This window comes from Elephantulus edwardii, unplaced genomic scaffold (assembly GCF_000299155.1).
Source record: "Elephantulus edwardii isolate Elephantulus edwardi_28Jun2011 unplaced genomic scaffold, EleEdw1.0 scaffold00278, whole genome shotgun sequence".
Classification (NCBI taxonomy): Eukaryota; Metazoa; Chordata; class Mammalia; order Macroscelidea; family Macroscelididae; genus Elephantulus; species Elephantulus edwardii.
In genome coordinates this window covers 975,546-991,588 of record NW_006400028.1, presented here as the reverse complement: position 1 = coordinate 991,588, position 16,043 = coordinate 975,546, and the positions used below count along the sequence as shown (strand labels likewise).

Here is a 16,043-nt window from a genome sequence, read left to right as displayed (position 1 = left end):
GTCAGCTCTGAGTTGGTTCTCACTCGGTAGTACGACGCCATGACTTATACCAAGCCAGTATATCTTTTAAATACTGCTTATTTTGAGAAGACAGAAGCCTCTGAACTTGGTTCCAAGGAAACGGAAAAGGTAAATGTCTTCTGGCTTCCTCTGTTTGTTAAATGGACACTGGGAAGTCCTGGGTCTTGACAGGATAGAGGCTAACCTAACTCACCTCCCAAGGTACACTGGGACAATCATTGTTCCAGGACCAAACTCTGGAGGTAGTTGTGGAACTTGTTAAACCTCCCTAAGGTTTTTCCAGAGCTCTGGTGCCCTAGTGTCAAGGAGTGGTGCTGGCAATCTAAAGGTATGTGCCACGGGAGAAAGAAGGGCAAGTCTCTTCCCATGTGATTAACTGATTCCTGTGTCAGTAAGAACTTTTAATTCTGATAAAAACAGTACAAGTTTTGAGGTGGTTGCAGAATAGAGGAAGGAAGGGCTCAGACTAGCACATTCATCGTCTCTTTGTGGTCTCCTACCCTAGGTGACCGACGAGACAGGGAACAAAGTGGAGCAGCCAATAAACCTTACTTCCCTCCAACCTGTGAATAAATGTTTCCTGGTATAGCCCTATCTGTTGGCTAGTTTCAAATAGCAGCTATATTATGAAGCCCTGGCTAAAGACATAGTTGCTTTCAGCGATGCTGACATTTGGACCCATATCCTGAAGGGAACTCAGAATTGCACATACCAATTAATGCTGCTTGCTGGCTTCAGATGAAACTTTTACCTAATAATTTAAATAGTCCATGTAGACCTGGAATAAGCTCCCAAGGGCCCAGAAACTATTAGATGAAATATTCTTCCTTGGCTGAGTCACTTTCCATCTGGAGGATGGCACTGGGCTCGCCTCCTGCAGGCTCGTAGGTGACGTAGCTGCCTTTGTTCTTGTACAGGTAAAAGAAGATCAACACCACGACTGAGAGCAGTGTGAGGAAGATCACGGTGATGACAACTTGGGAAGGAGAAGGGAAATGGAGTTTTCAGGATTAAGGAAGTCTCAGTAATACAGTGATAAAATTCCCTCTTTATAAGGATCCTCCTAAGGAACCCATTTCCAGTTCCAAATCTATGTCCCCTCCAACCCCAATCCCAGCTTCCATGGGACAGGAAACCTGGATTCTCATGGTACCTAAGCTAAAGACAGCCTGTTGATGTTTTAAAAGGATGGAACTGTCTCCCAACCAATCCCTGATAATTATAATAGAAGCAGGCAAGAGCAAAGTAGGAAATAGCTTATTCCAACAGGAAAGGGTTTTAAAATCCACAGTCTTCCTGTAAGGGTTTCTCAGATTCCCTCCCATTCTCTTCCCTCCCACTCAACAAACCACATATATCCTCATCTCTACCCACGTAAGCTTGAGGGTAGTGCCCATATGTACCTATATCTATTTGTGGCCACCTCCCAACCTATCATTTACTGCGCTGCCTGACAGAAGGCTCTAAGAGTCTTTTTATAACCTTTGTGTGTAAGATAACCCACATGCCAAAAATGGGCCCATTAATTGATTCAGTCCCTGAGGCAGTGGTGTTCTTCCTGTATGGAGAAAAAGCTTAGATCCTAAGCTTTAGGCTGCGTCTAGAGTGAGAGGGCCACTAACTCTTAGAGGTCTCTTGAATTTGGCTCAGAAACTGTTACCTGCAATGAGTGCTGTGCTAGCTTCAGCTTGTGGAGAAAGGGCTGCAGTGGCCTGCAAGATTGGAGTGGTCATCAGCTCTTCCCCTGGCAAATGTAGAAAAGAAAGATGATGTTAATTTTATTTTGTTCTATTAAGTAAACCCCACAAAACAAAACCAACTTCACTGCCATTGAGTCAGAACCAACTCATAGCTGATCTTCAAGTGGCTTTTCAGATGCTGTAAACTACTGCACGGGAGAAGACTGCCCATCTTCTTCCTTCAGAGGAGCTAGTGGATTTGAACTGCTTGTCTTTGGATTGTGAGCACTGCTCCTTACCATCAGGCCACCAGACAGCAGATATTTATCCTCAGGAATGCACCACCTCATTTTCTTCTATGTACAAAAGCTTACCATTGTTTGCAGTCGTGGGATTGAATTGTGTCCTGCTTCCTGGCCCCCTTTCTCTATTCTTCCCCCCGAATCCGAATATGTCACTTTATTGACTGTGGTGGGTTGCATGTTGCTGTGATCCTGAAAGCTATGCCACTAGTATTTCAAATACCATCAGGGTCACCATTGTGGACAGGTTTCAGCAAAGCTTCTAGACTAAGACAAAGAAGCAAGACTCTTAAATAACAAGTCGTTAAAAGCCCATGAATAGCAGAACATGGCCTTATATGATACTAGAAGATGTGCCTCAGGCCAGAAGGCACTCAGAATAACTGGCAAAGAGCTGCTTCCACAAAGTAGCGTTGACCTTAACGATGTGAGTGGAGTTAAAAAAAAATGCTTGGAAAAGTATAAAGAGAGAGGAAGATCTTCTCCATGTTGGACTGACAGTGACTGCAACAATGAGATTATGAGGAAGGGGTGGGATAGGGCAAGTTTCAGTCTGCTTTTCACAGGGTCACTATAAGTTATAGTTGATGAGAGATGGCACCTAACAACAGCAAAAAGTATATGTCAACTTGGCCCTGGTTCCCAATTATTTGGCACTTACAGAATGATGTCATTATCTCTATGATTATTAATCATAGTTGCAAGGAGATGACATTACTGCCTTGATTTGATGTAAAAGAAGTTTTCCTAAGGTATGGCCTGCATCATCTTTTCTCTTACAAGATCACAAAAGGACAGAGGTGAAGAGAGGAGGGATCTAACACCAGCAAAGAGCTGAGAGCAAAGCATGCCTTTTAGATCTGGGGTTCTTGACTGAGGTCCTCCTAAACCAAGAGAAGACTGATGCCTGGAGATCTCCAAGGAACACTGGGCCCACACATGTTGAAAAGAGACAAGGACCAGCCATCAGAGCTGACAGAGGAAGAGCATTTCCTTAAAGCTGGCTGATTAGTGCAGCCAGAGAGAGGCAAGGATGGTGAAGCTTTGTCTCACTTTGGGGAATGTTGCTAAGATAAGCTATTATTTGGAAAGGGACATTATGCTTGGAAAGGTGGAGGGTCAGAGAAAAAGAGGAAGACCCTCAATGAGATAGACTGACACAGTGACTGCAGCAATGGGCTCTAGCGTCTCAGAGATGATGAGGATGATACAGGACAGGGTGGGGTGCTGTTCTAACCACTACTGAAAATGTGTACGTTGTTCTAGAATTGCGTAATGAATAGAGGCTTTAAGGTGCTTAACAGTAAAAGCTTAGATTGCTTTGAAGAAACTTGATAGAATTACAGATGTTTGTGCCATCGAGTTGCCTGCAACTCATAGGGACCCTGTGTACAACAGACCTAAACCCTGCTCTATCTTGTGCCAATCTTACTATCTCTGACATACCTACCTCCCCAATTACCCAGTCACTGAATCAATCCATCTCATTTAGGGGCTTCATCTCTTGAGCTGTCCCTCCACCCTCCCAAACATGACATCCCTCTCCAAGGACTGGTCCCGCCTTGCAACATGTCCAAAGTATGTCTGATGAAGTTTCAGAATCCTTGCTTCCAAGGAGCAGCCTGGTCTCACCCTCTCTAGGCTGAACCTGTTTGTTCTCCTAGCGATCCATGTTAAATTCAATACTCTTCTCCAGCTCCACAGCACAAAGGCATCAACCACTGTATGATTCAAAATTGGGAAGGTGTACTCCAGGGTTGTGTCTGTCCTATCTCCATACCTTTTCAATCTATATGCAGAACAGATTATCTGGGAGGCTGAGTTCTATGAGGAGAAGTGTGGCATCAGGATTGGAGAAAAACTCATCAACAATCTGCGTTATGCAGATGACACAACCAGCTTGCTGAAACGGAGGACCTAAAGTACTTACTTCAGAAGGTCAAGAACTGCAGCCTTCAATATGGATTGAAGCTCAAGGTCAAGAAAACAAAGATTATCACCACTGGACCAATTGGCAGCATCATGATAGATGGTGAGAGATTGAGATTGTTAACAGCTTTAGTTTGCTTGGCTCCACAATCAACATTCTTGGTACCAGAAGCCAGGATATTAAAAGATGAATTGCACTGGGCAAGTCTGCTATCAGAGACCTCGCCAAAGTACCGAAGAGCAATGATGTCAGTCTGGTGACTAAGGTGTGCCTGATATTTGCAATTACTTGCTATGCATCAGAAAGCTGGACAATGATTAGCAAATACAGAAGGAATTAAGGATATCAAAGGTATTTCTAATGAGAATTCAGAGGAGTGAGGAGAGATGGAACAATGCAGAAAGTACAGGCAGTTAGAAACCGCAGCAGAGAAATGATGACAAAATTGGCAATCAAGGCAGAGACTGGGGTCAGTCTAAGAAGTCCAAGGGACCAGGAAGCAGAAGCTGAAGAGACAAAAAGCACAGGAAGCAAAGCTGCCTCAGTCTTAAATAGAAGGGCCTCTGGGTCTCAAAGGGTGGCGTTATGGTCTCCCAGATGTCAAAGAATCAGATTTTTCACCAATTTAAGAGAAGGATATCATCCTTGGGTGGAGGAACAGCAAAGGAGAGGGAGACCCCGAATGAGATGGATTGATACAGTAATTGGGGCAATGGGGGTTGGTGTGTCGGAATCAGTGAGACTGGCTCAGGACCGGGGCAGGCTTCAGAGTTGCTGTACACATAGGGTCGTTATGGAGTGAAGGTGACTTGACGGCATATAACAACAAAAACAATCCCACAGTATGAGGATGCTGTTCAGGAATGGCAGATGAGGCTAGATCTGCGGCCCAAAGCTTAAGGAGTGGGGCTACCACGCTTAAGGGAAAGAAGAACTGTTTATGCTGTCGTCATGAAGTGGAGTTGTCCCTCAGCTGGCAAGGAGGGCTGCCCAAAGCCGAGTTCTATCCCAGCAGGTCTGAGATGTAGAATGAACCCCACACTTGAGAGCTTTGCCAACACCCAGAGTCTGAAGGTAAGGTCACTGCTGAGATGATCTCAAAGAATAGAGAATGATTTTCAAGACTTGAGAGCTAATGTATATTGTTCTACTGGGTCTTTAGAGTTGCTTGAAGCTCACTATTCCTTCTTTCTCTCCAGTTTCTCTCATGTGTAATGGAAATACCTGTCTTGTTCCATCACTGCACTGTGGAAAAAGATACAGATGGAATTTGGAATTGATCTAGGACTTTGGGGATGGTTTGATGAAGTAAAAGTGTTTTGGATGATTGAATTGTGTCTCTTCCCACCCCCAATATGTGTCTATTTCACTGGGCCATGACACCTGGGGAGTTTGGCTGTTATGTAATGATGTGATCACTCATTTTATGTAATCAGCCAATCAGGTGTAAAAGGATTAAGGTGAAATGCAACAGCCTTAATGGAATCACAGCCCTGACCTGATGGAAAGGGAATTTGCCAACCATGTCACTTACATCATCTTTTATCTTGTTGTTGTTGTTATGTGCCATTGAGTTGCCTGGACTCATAGTGATCCTATGTACATTTGTTCTGAAAAACATCCAGCTTGGTCTTTCAACCCCCCGCCCCTTGTCTTTGCAGTGACTTTGCATTCTTCATGAAAGATATTCTTGATATCCTCCCACAGCTCTCTGGTCTTCACTCATTAATGCTCAGGGCTTCATTATCTGTTCTCGAGATGCCCTTTAAATTCTGGTGGGATAGACTCCAGGTCAAAATTTGGTTCTTATGGATTTGATTTTATTTTCTTTAGCTACAGTTTGAATTTGCTTGTTAATAGCTGATGGTCTGTTCCACAATCAGCACCTGGCCTAGTTTTCACAGCTGATACTGAGCTTCTCCAACACTTTTTTCCACAGAATTAGTCAGATTCCTGTATAGACCATCAGGTGAAGTCCATGTAATCACTATTTATGTTTCTTATCAAAGGGGTTTGCTGTGAAAAGATCATTGATTGTACAGAATCCTATCATTCTGTCTCCAGCCTCATTTCTGTCACCTTGTCCGTACTTTCTGATTACTGATCCTTCTACCCTGTTCCCAACTTCTGCATTCTAATCGCCCATTATTATCAAACTATCTTGGTTGTATGTTTGATCAATTTCCAACTGCAAAAGTTGGTAGAAGTAATATATTTCCTCCTCTTTGGCCCTGGTTTTTGGTGCATATATTCGAATGATAGTGGTATTACACAGGTCTTGTCTGTCAAATATTGCTTTAGAGTTGAGCAACCAAATTAGGACAGACTAGGGAGAAGGATTGGTCACCCGTTTCTGAAATAACAGGCCTCAGAAAATCCTAGTACAACATCTTGAAGGATATGTACATGTACAGCCAAGCACAATCAATAAGAGTGCATCTGAATTCCAAAATCAATCTCCATAATAGTCTATGTGTTTCCTACTGCCAAAGGGGCCCTTTAGAGTAGTGAGAGAAGATCTTCACCCTGAAACCCACAGCGTCCCTTTTCAGCAGGAAGTAGCTAAGAGAATACGCCATCCCCTTTTCCTTATGACTCAGGGTGAAGTCTCTCTCAGGGAGGAGTGATAGGGAAGGGCAAAGGATACACTGACAAAGAAGATTAATCAGAACTGGCTTTGACAAGCACTGTGGCATTTGGACAAGAACAAACTGGGAGGAGGGTAGAGAGAATAGTGCAACAATGAATGAGTGGAAGCCCAAAATCTCTGTAAATGTTTATGAAAATTAATAAAATATAATTATAGAAAAAAAAAAAAAAAGAAAATCCTAGTACAATAAAGCACCGTTAGGTTAGACTAACTAGCAGATATGGAACCAGAGGCAGAAACTTTTCACTGGGAATCACAAAGGGGAGAAACATTTGCAAAGAGACACCACTAACTGGAAGATGGAATGTGAGAAGTCTGAATGTAGGAAAGTTGGAGATTGTTAAGGAAGAAATGGAATGCATAAATATTGACATACTAGGCACTGGCAAAATGAGATGGTTTGGCATAGGACGTTTTGAATCAGATCTACTATGCTGGAGATGAAAAGGTGAGGAAAAAATGGGGTTACTTTCACAGTTAAAAAGACCATTTCTAGATCCAACTTGAAATAAAATCTTGGGAGTGACAGAATGATATCCATAGATGTACAAGAAGACCTGTTAATCTTTTATCTTACAAGAGATAAAATGAGAGAGAGAAACACCTCAGTACCACGAAAAAGAAGAGCCTGGAATGAAGCACATCTTTTGGATCTAAGATCGCTGGACTGTGAGACCCTGGGATGCCACTGATGACTGATGTCAAGACATGTAAAGACCTCCATGAGATGGCGGGCCTAAAGAGGTTGAAAGAAGACAAACCCCTTCCCCAGAGGACACCATGAAAGCCTTCCCCCTGAGCTGGCACCCTGAATTTGAACTTTTAGCGTCTTAAACTGTGTAAGAATCAATTTTTGTTTGTTAAAGCCGTCCATTTGTAGTATTTCTGTTACACCAAAGCTAGGTAACAAAGATACACTCCTTGTAGTAAATCAGTAATAGGAAAACTTGGATTTGGAAGATAATAAACAAGCACCCAACGGTGGTCTTTTCTACAAGCCTCCACTGACAGTGAGTGGTGGCTGTGCATGAAGTACATGGACCCTGAGCTTCAGTATGGAAGGCAAGAATTCTACTAAAAAACTATCCATTTCCCCCAAAAGTCTCGAGAAGTATCTTTAAGAGTTCAAAGAACAGGGGAGCTCTGGTGGCCTAGTGGCAAGAAGCTGCACTGCAAGCCCAGAGGCACATGGTTCAAATCCACCAGCTGCTCTGCCGGAGAAGGAGGGACAATTTCCTTCTGTACCAGTCAGATCCGATTTGACGGTACACAAACACAAATATAATAAAATAAAATTTAAAAAAATTAAGAGTTCAAAGAGCAAGTCATGAAGTCTTTCCTGACTTCTAATTAACATTTTAGTGTAGAGGCCTGGCAATCATTAAATAGAGGTTACTTCAGCACAGAGGTATCCTGAGGAAAACAGGAACCACTCACAGGAGGTATATCAATATACAACTCAGTAAGTTCTAACATTTGAAAATTATCTCCTTCAAGAAATAATAACAACCCTATCCATTGGCTGCCTGCTCTTTGTAGGCATTGTATGGATGCACTGAGGTACAATTCTGAGCAAATCAGATGCAGCCAATCTCCACCAAGCTTACCCTCTACCACACAGTTCACTGAACTGTGCTGTGTGACCCCGAAGAGAACATGATCTAGTGTTCCAGTCAGAAATGACCTCTCAAGGAGGTCATTTGATCTGGGAGCTGAAGATGGATTAGGAGTTTACTGCGGAAAAGGGAGTCTGAGGCACATTCTCAGCTGAGAGAAGAATGTGGACAAGATCTCTGAGAAAAGAAGGCTTAGACTTCAGAATTTGGAGAATAAGCATGATTTCCATTAAGTTTTCCTCTTGTTATTAGTGTTGAGTGCTCTTGAGTCAGCTTTGACTCATACCAACCCCATGCAACAGAGCACTTCCCCATAGATCTTCCTTTCATGGAGTTGCTGGATGAGTCTGAACCACCAACCTTTAGATTGGTGAGGTGAATTCTTAACTGTTGTGCCACCAGGACTACTTAGTTTCCATATAGGGCAAATGACATTAAGTCATCAGTGGTGGTCTGGTGGCCCTGGAAGTAGTACCAAGAGGGACCAATGGTGTGGCAGAATTTTTTCACTTAAGTCAAGGGGAGGCTTGATGACAATCTTGGTCTTGCAACAGGTGGTCCATAAGAATGGGTGAGCTGCCAGTTTTGTGGACTTGGGCAAATGGTTATATCTCTTGACTCATGAGTCTATCCTTTACCAGTACTTTGGACATGTTGTTAGGCAGGTACATTCCTTTGGAATGGACATCATGCTTAGAAAGGTGAAAGGTCAAAGAGGAGAGAAAGACCTTCAACAAGAAGGATTGATACAGTGACTGAGGCAATGGGCTTAAGTATGTCAGAGATGATGAGGATGGCACAGGATAGAACAGGGTTCAGATCCATTGTTCATAGAGTCACTATGAGTCATTCTCAACTTGACAGGACCTAACAACAACGACAATACATCATGGTTAAAGGGCACTGGTGGAATGGTGGTTAAGCACTCAGTCACTAACAGGTCAAGGGTTCGAACTCACCAGCCACTTTACCTGAAAATGATGTGACAACTTACTCTCATAATCATAGTAGCCTTAGAAATCTTATGGGGATATTCCACTTTGCTCTAACAGGTTGCTATCAGATCTTTATGAGTTGGAAATGACTTGATGGCAACAGATATACATGGCAAGGTTATTGTGAAGACTGAATTGTTATATAGTTGTTGTTATGTGCTATCCAGTCACCTGTGACTCATAGCAAACATATGTACAACAGCTCTGGAGCCTGCCCTGTCCTGAACCAGTCTCACCAACTCCAACACATCTTAATTACTGTATCAATCCATCTCATCTGGGGTCTTCCTCTCCTGTGCTGTCCCTCCACCCTTCTGAGCTTGATATCCTTCTCCAAAAATTGGTCTCTCCTGGTCACATGTCCAAAGTAATTGAGATGGACTTTCAAAATCCTAGCCTCCAAAGAGAAACTTGCTTTCAGTCACTCCAAGACAGACCTATTATTTGTTTTCTTGGCAGTCCATGGTATGTCCAAGACTCTTCCCAAGCACCACAACTCAAAGGCATCAATTCTCTTTTGTTATCCTTAGCCACTGTCCAGCTCACTGATGCACAGCAAGTAATTGCAAAGACCATGGCCTGGATCAGGTGCACATTAGTCTCGAGACTGACATCATTGCTTCTCAGTACTCTGGAAAGGTCCCTAACCGCAGATTTACTTAATGCAACTTTTCTTTTGATTTCCTGATTGTTCATGCCAACAGTGTTGATTATAGAGCAGGGCAAGCTGTAACTGTTACAGCCTCAATCTCTTCTCCATCTATTAGGGTGCTGCCAATTGACTCAGTGGGGAGAATCTTTATCTTCTTGATGTTGAGCTCCAATCCATATTGAAGACTACAGTCTTTCACCTTCTGTAGCAAGTGCTTCAGGTCCTCCTCAGTTTCAGCAAACAAGGTTATGCTTCATACAGTACCTACCAAAAATATTATTCTGATGGATGGTCTTGTGGTAAAGAATTGTGCTTTCAATCAAAGGCATGCAGGTTAAATCCATCAGCTGCTCTGCAGAAGGAAGATGGGCAATTACTGTCTCTGAAACCCATTAGAGAGTCAGCTATGAATTGGTCCAGACTTGACAGCACACAACAACAACAACAACAACAACAAAATACTATTCTGTGACACCTGTGAGAGCCAGACTGGCTTGTTTATCTAGGACTTGCAAGGTTTGTGCCTTTGACAGTGTGTTTTCACTATTACTCTCTATTAAGAACTGTGAGTGACAGGTTTCAGGCTTTCACAGGTTTTACTACATAAAATGACCTTGCTTGATTTACCTAGAGATTAAAGCAGAAAAGCTGCTTGGAGTCTCAGTTTCTAAATTTGTGGAATGAGTGTGGTAGGCACTTTCTATGATGGCTGCTGCTGCTCCCCACCTCCTGGCATTTACACCCTTGTGTAATCTCCTTGCCTTGTGTGTAGGCTGGATCCAGTGATTGGATGTTAGCAAGTCTCTTCCAAGACTAGGCTATAAAACACTATGACTTGGTCATGCCCACATACTTTCTTTCCGTCTGGCTCTTTTTGCTTGCTCACTCTGATGAAGCAAACTGGCACACTGTGAGCAGCATGGCAGAGGGCGAGGAAATGAGGGCAAAACCACCAGGAATCACCGAAGGGCGTCTCGGTCCAACAATGCCAAGAAACCAATCCAGGTACTGTCTTGTCTATTCTCACTTACCAACCTCACACTTGCAGAGTGGAACTGCACTCTGCAAGGTTTTCAAGGTTGAGATCTTTTAGAAGCAAATCACCAGGCCTTTTTTCTGACATGGTCCTTGGCGGATATAAATCATCAATCTTTAATGTATACGAACTTTGTAAGCAAACCAGTATTAAAAAAAAGCCCATCAAGCTTCAGGTTAGCAGTCAAACACTTAAATGTTTACAATACCCCTAGGGACTTCTCAAACAGCCCATCAAAAAATTAAATCACATACATGGATGTGAAAGATTTTTCCAAAATTCAGCCTTGAGATGACTACAGCCCTGACCTGATACATTTGATCGAGTCTTGTGAACACCTTTAAGCTAGGAGACTTAGCTGAGACAGGTCCAGCTTTTTGCCCCACAGCACTGTGAGATAAGAAAGGCTGTTGTATCATGCTATTATGTTTTGGGGTAATATAGCAATAGGTAACTAATACAAGAGGCAATGATTGCTCTTCTAGGAGTGGGGCAATGACTGAATCAGGTGTGGGTGCAGCAGAGGAGGTTAGATCTCTTGTTCCCTCCACTTCCCCAACTCCATTCTTCTCTTTCCTCTAAGTTTACAATCTAGTCCTATCCTTATCACTCCAAAAATTGCAAATCCCAGTTATGTGGAGAATTTTGACATGTAAAAGATACACAACTAACAAATTAAAGCTTTGTAAATTAAACAAAGGAGACTACTGCTTTAAGTCTTCCCCCAAACATTTTTCCTTTAAAATAAAGGAGAAGGTAGCAATAAGGATGAAATAGCAAAGAGAGGCACTGAAATTTATTTTTTGGTCATTATCTCATATTGCTGCCCCTCACCTTGCACACTTTCTCCCCTAAAATCCCCCCAAAATCCAAGCTACGGCGAGCTCTGGTGGCCTAGTGGCAGAAAACTGCACTGCAATCCCAGAGGTGCGCGGTTCAAATCCACCAGATGCTCTGCTGAAGAAGGAGGAACAATTGCCTCCTGTACCAGTCAGATCCGATTTGATGGTACACACACACACACACAATAAATAAATAAAAATTTAAAAAAAAAATCCAAGCTACAACTCCGCTGCACCTTGTCTTCTCCTAGTTTTGCATTTCTAAAACATTTGAGAACCTAAGATATCAAAGCCCTGAGAATAATCATGCATACAGGAATAGTAAATATGGCACAGATAGTTTATACTTTACTGCTAATGGTTGTTCAAACTCATTCTGTGGTACTGTGAGGAAGGGCCTGGAGATCTGCTACTGTTAAGATGATTATGAAGTGGTTGTTACACAGAGTCACCATGAGTCAGAATAGACTTGCCAACAATTAATAACAAGATACAGTACAATTAAAATGGTACAACCACTCTGGAAGACAGTTTGGTGTTTCCTCAAAATGTTGCACATAGAAATTTCTTATAAACCAGCTATTCCACTGCTTGGAATAAACACTGAGAAAATGAGAAGTGAGGCACAAATGGAGACTTGTACATCAATCTTCATAGTAGCATTGTTCGCCATTGCAAGAACATGGAAACAGCCCAAAAGTCCAACCACAAACAAATGGATTTTAAAAAAACAAAACAAAAACACAAATGGATTGAGAAATTATTATACATTCACACAATGGAATGCTACGCAGATGCAAGAGCAATGATTTTATAACTTACTGTTTAACTTGGGAGGGACTGGAGAGCATTATGCTAAGTGAAATCACACAGTCCTACAAGGACAAATACTGTATAAGACCATTATTGTAGAACATGTATGAGGATCCAAAGGGGAGAAGGTGGGAGCAGAGGAGTGAGAACGGGCAGGAGGTGGGGTGGTTAATCATAGGATCACACAATATGATGGGTGGAGGGAGAGGTAGGTGGAGGAAATGGGAAAGATAGGTGAGAAAAACAACGTATGTGAGCTTTGTGGGTGAATCAGAACATAAACAAGTTTTATTTCAATTAAAAAAAAGAGATTCAGTACAATTACTCAATTATAATTACAATTAACACATGCCTCATGCCAGAGACACTGTCAGATGCTGGGAATGTCGCAGTGAAGTGATCTACAGATCAAGGGATGGACTAAATTTTAGTGAGTGTTCAGAGAACAAACACAAGTAAAAAGCAAATATGGAAGATGATTCTTGGGAAGTTCTGCAAATGATCCCAAATGTAACAGCTATTTTACCAATTACTTGTTATGTGTTAAATACCTTATATGGATAATTATTAATTGTGTTTTTACTTGCTGCTATACATGCAGGGAAAGTTAAGGGACTTGCTTCATAATATGTTCAGAGTAACAGTGGATGGCGACAAGTTCTAAATTGAGGACTTCCAGCTCCAAAGTCCAAGCAAGGTACCTATAGTAAACCTTCTTGCCACCATTCATTAAAAAACAAAAACAAAAATCAATAGGAAAAAGTAATCAAAGCTATCTATAAGGCAGCACAACAGCTTTCCAAAAGAGCACAAGTGTTTAAAAAAATGGGTAAAAGTGGAAGAAAAACACAGATGACCACTATCAAATACAAGATTATACTATAAGAAGTGATCCTTTGGGGAGTGCTGGTGGCCTAGTGGCAAGAAGCTGCACCGCAATCACAGAGATAGGCGTTTTGAATCCACCAGATGCTCTGTCGGAGAAGGAGGGGCCATCTCTTCCTGTACCAGTCAGATCCAATTTGATGGTACACACACACACAAACAAAATAATAAAATTTAAAAAAAAAAAGACAAAAAAAAAAGAAATGATACTTAAATGTGACCTCCCTCAAAGGCAAGTTACAGAGGAGTGATGCCAGTGCAATGTGTAAGTAATGTTGATTCAGATGCAACTTCCCCAGGTTCAGCGTTTGGCATTTGCAGGGGTGAGTTTTCTCATAGCTGATGAGAATAACAAAGAAAAACCTTAAGAAAAAACCCAGGAAGTTCTGCAGACATCCCTTCCTTTGGTGTTTCTACTTCTTCTGTTAAAAGGAACCTTCGTGGTGTAACCCGACTGACCTGGGAAGTATTCAAACCTATACCTGTGGCTCCAAGGCAGAAACACTTAACAATTTGCTGCCATAAAGATTACAGCCCATGTCAAAGATTTGATCTTTATTTATTTTGTGGTAATACAGGTTTTTAAAAGAAATTAGTAAAGTTTTTTAGAAAACAATTTTCATAACTTAATAAATGATAGTTTCGTTTGTTAGAAAAAGATGCTCTTAAAACATGAACATAGTTGACAAATGGTGTAAATAATTTTATAAGAGACTTCAAATGTTTAGATGTTGAAACATAGTTTTTTAGGTGCTTTCTATTTTCAAAAACAACCCCCGTCATTAATTTATAAGCATCTTATTCTCTCAAAAAATCCTACAACTACACAGCTATTTGCTCCATTTCTTTGCATAGGAATTAACCACAATACAAAAATAAGAGGGAAAAAGAAGCAAAACAGCAACTAATTTATGCTTTTTATAAAACATTACAGCCCAGGACACTCTAGGGGGCAGTTTTACTTTGTCACATGGGGTTGCCATGTTAAGCCCTCAGGTGAAGCAATAAATGTCTGTAAAGAAGGCATGGAGGAGACATTGCCTTCTATAATAAAATAATGCATTGTTGAGAGACTGGGAAAAGAGTGGACAGATAATGAACACTGCATTAAAATAGCAGAGGGGAAAAACTGTCTGAAAGGAATATATGATTAGGCATTATATGTATGACAACAATCTGGAACAAGGAGCACAGGGCAGGGTGGGCTGGGGAAGGGTGGAAAGCAGAAAATGTGCAACAATGAATTTAAAAAATAAATACTGAAATTAAAAAAAATTAATGAGTTAATGAAGAAGACTGTCCTTACATCAGGTTTTTACTTCTCATTTAGACTGTTTCTGTTAGACATGACGACTGTCTGGAAATTACATCTAAAAAGAGGAAGCAAGCAGTCACGGCAGGAGGCAGCAAAAGGACTGACTAGGACTTCAGGCTCAAATGCTAGAGGAGGTTTAACTCTGCCAGTATTTTTATTGAGATTGCCACTGTATTAGGGTTCTGGTTAGAAAGCTCCATAAATTTTGTTGTCTGTCCAATCCTACATGCTCTCTTATTTTTAAGCATGCTATTCCAGAAAGCAAGTTTTTTAAAAACACACATAGAAGAAACTTAGAAGACTTAGAAGTCAGGGACTTAGAAGAACAGTGTCAGGAAGCTGTATATAGCTCCAGTTAGCAAACATATTTGAAGGATAATTTGCAAAGTGTTATTTTTAGAGTAAGAACAAGGGAAGGGCTAGGTCTGAAAGTGTATGGTTGGCAATAGCAGAGAAAGCAGAATTCCTCTAGCCCTTTTCTTTTTTTTTTTTTTTTTTTTTTACCTAGTCATATATCTCTTTTAAACAGTTTTCTCCCTCCTCTGTTTCAGTGCAGTATACATTATTGAGCCCATCTTACTCAGTCTCTCCCCAACCCCAAGGACAGTCCCATTCTACAACAGTGGCATCATGTAATATTTGTCCTTTTGTGACTGGGATATTTCACTCAGCATAATGTTCTCCAGAGTCAACCATTTTGAATAATATTGCATGAGTTCCTTGTTTTTTAATGCAGCGTAGTATTCCATTGTGCGAATATACCACAGCTTCTCTAGCCATTCGTTTGTTGATGGGCACTTAGGTTGTTTCCAACTCCTTGCTATTGTGAACAAAGCTGCAATAAACATGGGTGTTCCTCTAGCCCTTTTCATTTCTCTCTTCTGTCTATATAAGTGAGCTCTGGTGGCTTAGTGGTAAGGAATTGCACTGCCAACCCAAAGGCATGTGGTTTGAATCCACTGGATGCTTCACAGGAGAAAGATGGGCAATCTCTTCCTGTGTGATTTACTGCCTTTGAAAATCTTTTGGAGGGTTAGCTACAGGTTCTTTCTAACTTGATGGCACACCAAGGCATTGAAAAAGTAACATTAGAAGTGAGAAAAGTGAGATCAAGAGAAAGAAGTAACCCAGAGAGTTACTGTGCTGTTGTTAGATGCTGTTGAGTCTCATAGTGACCCTATCTATGTACAACATCCCTAAACCCTGCTCTATCCCTTGCCAATCTCAGTGTCTCCGACATACCTATCCCTATTACGCCAGTGATGGAATCAATCCATCTCACTGAGGGTCTTCCTCCCCTGCACCAT

The 16,043-nt window shown here is 41.6% G+C and overlaps 1 protein-coding gene across 1 annotated transcript in view; it reads right to left on the bottom strand.

Annotated features, from left to right (window-relative positions):
- Positions 1-830: 830 nt before the first annotated feature.
- LOC102857236 overlaps positions 831-16,043 on the bottom strand; it is a 29,887-nt gene continuing 14,674 nt past the window's right edge. Inside the window, exons 4-5 of the mRNA XM_006900261.1 lie at positions 1,682-1,765; positions 831-997 (exon numbers count right to left, since the gene is read on the bottom strand). Of these exons, the coding sequence (XP_006900323.1) occupies positions 831-997; positions 1,682-1,765 (251 nt within the window). The remainder of the gene's footprint in view (positions 998-1,681; positions 1,766-16,043) is intronic.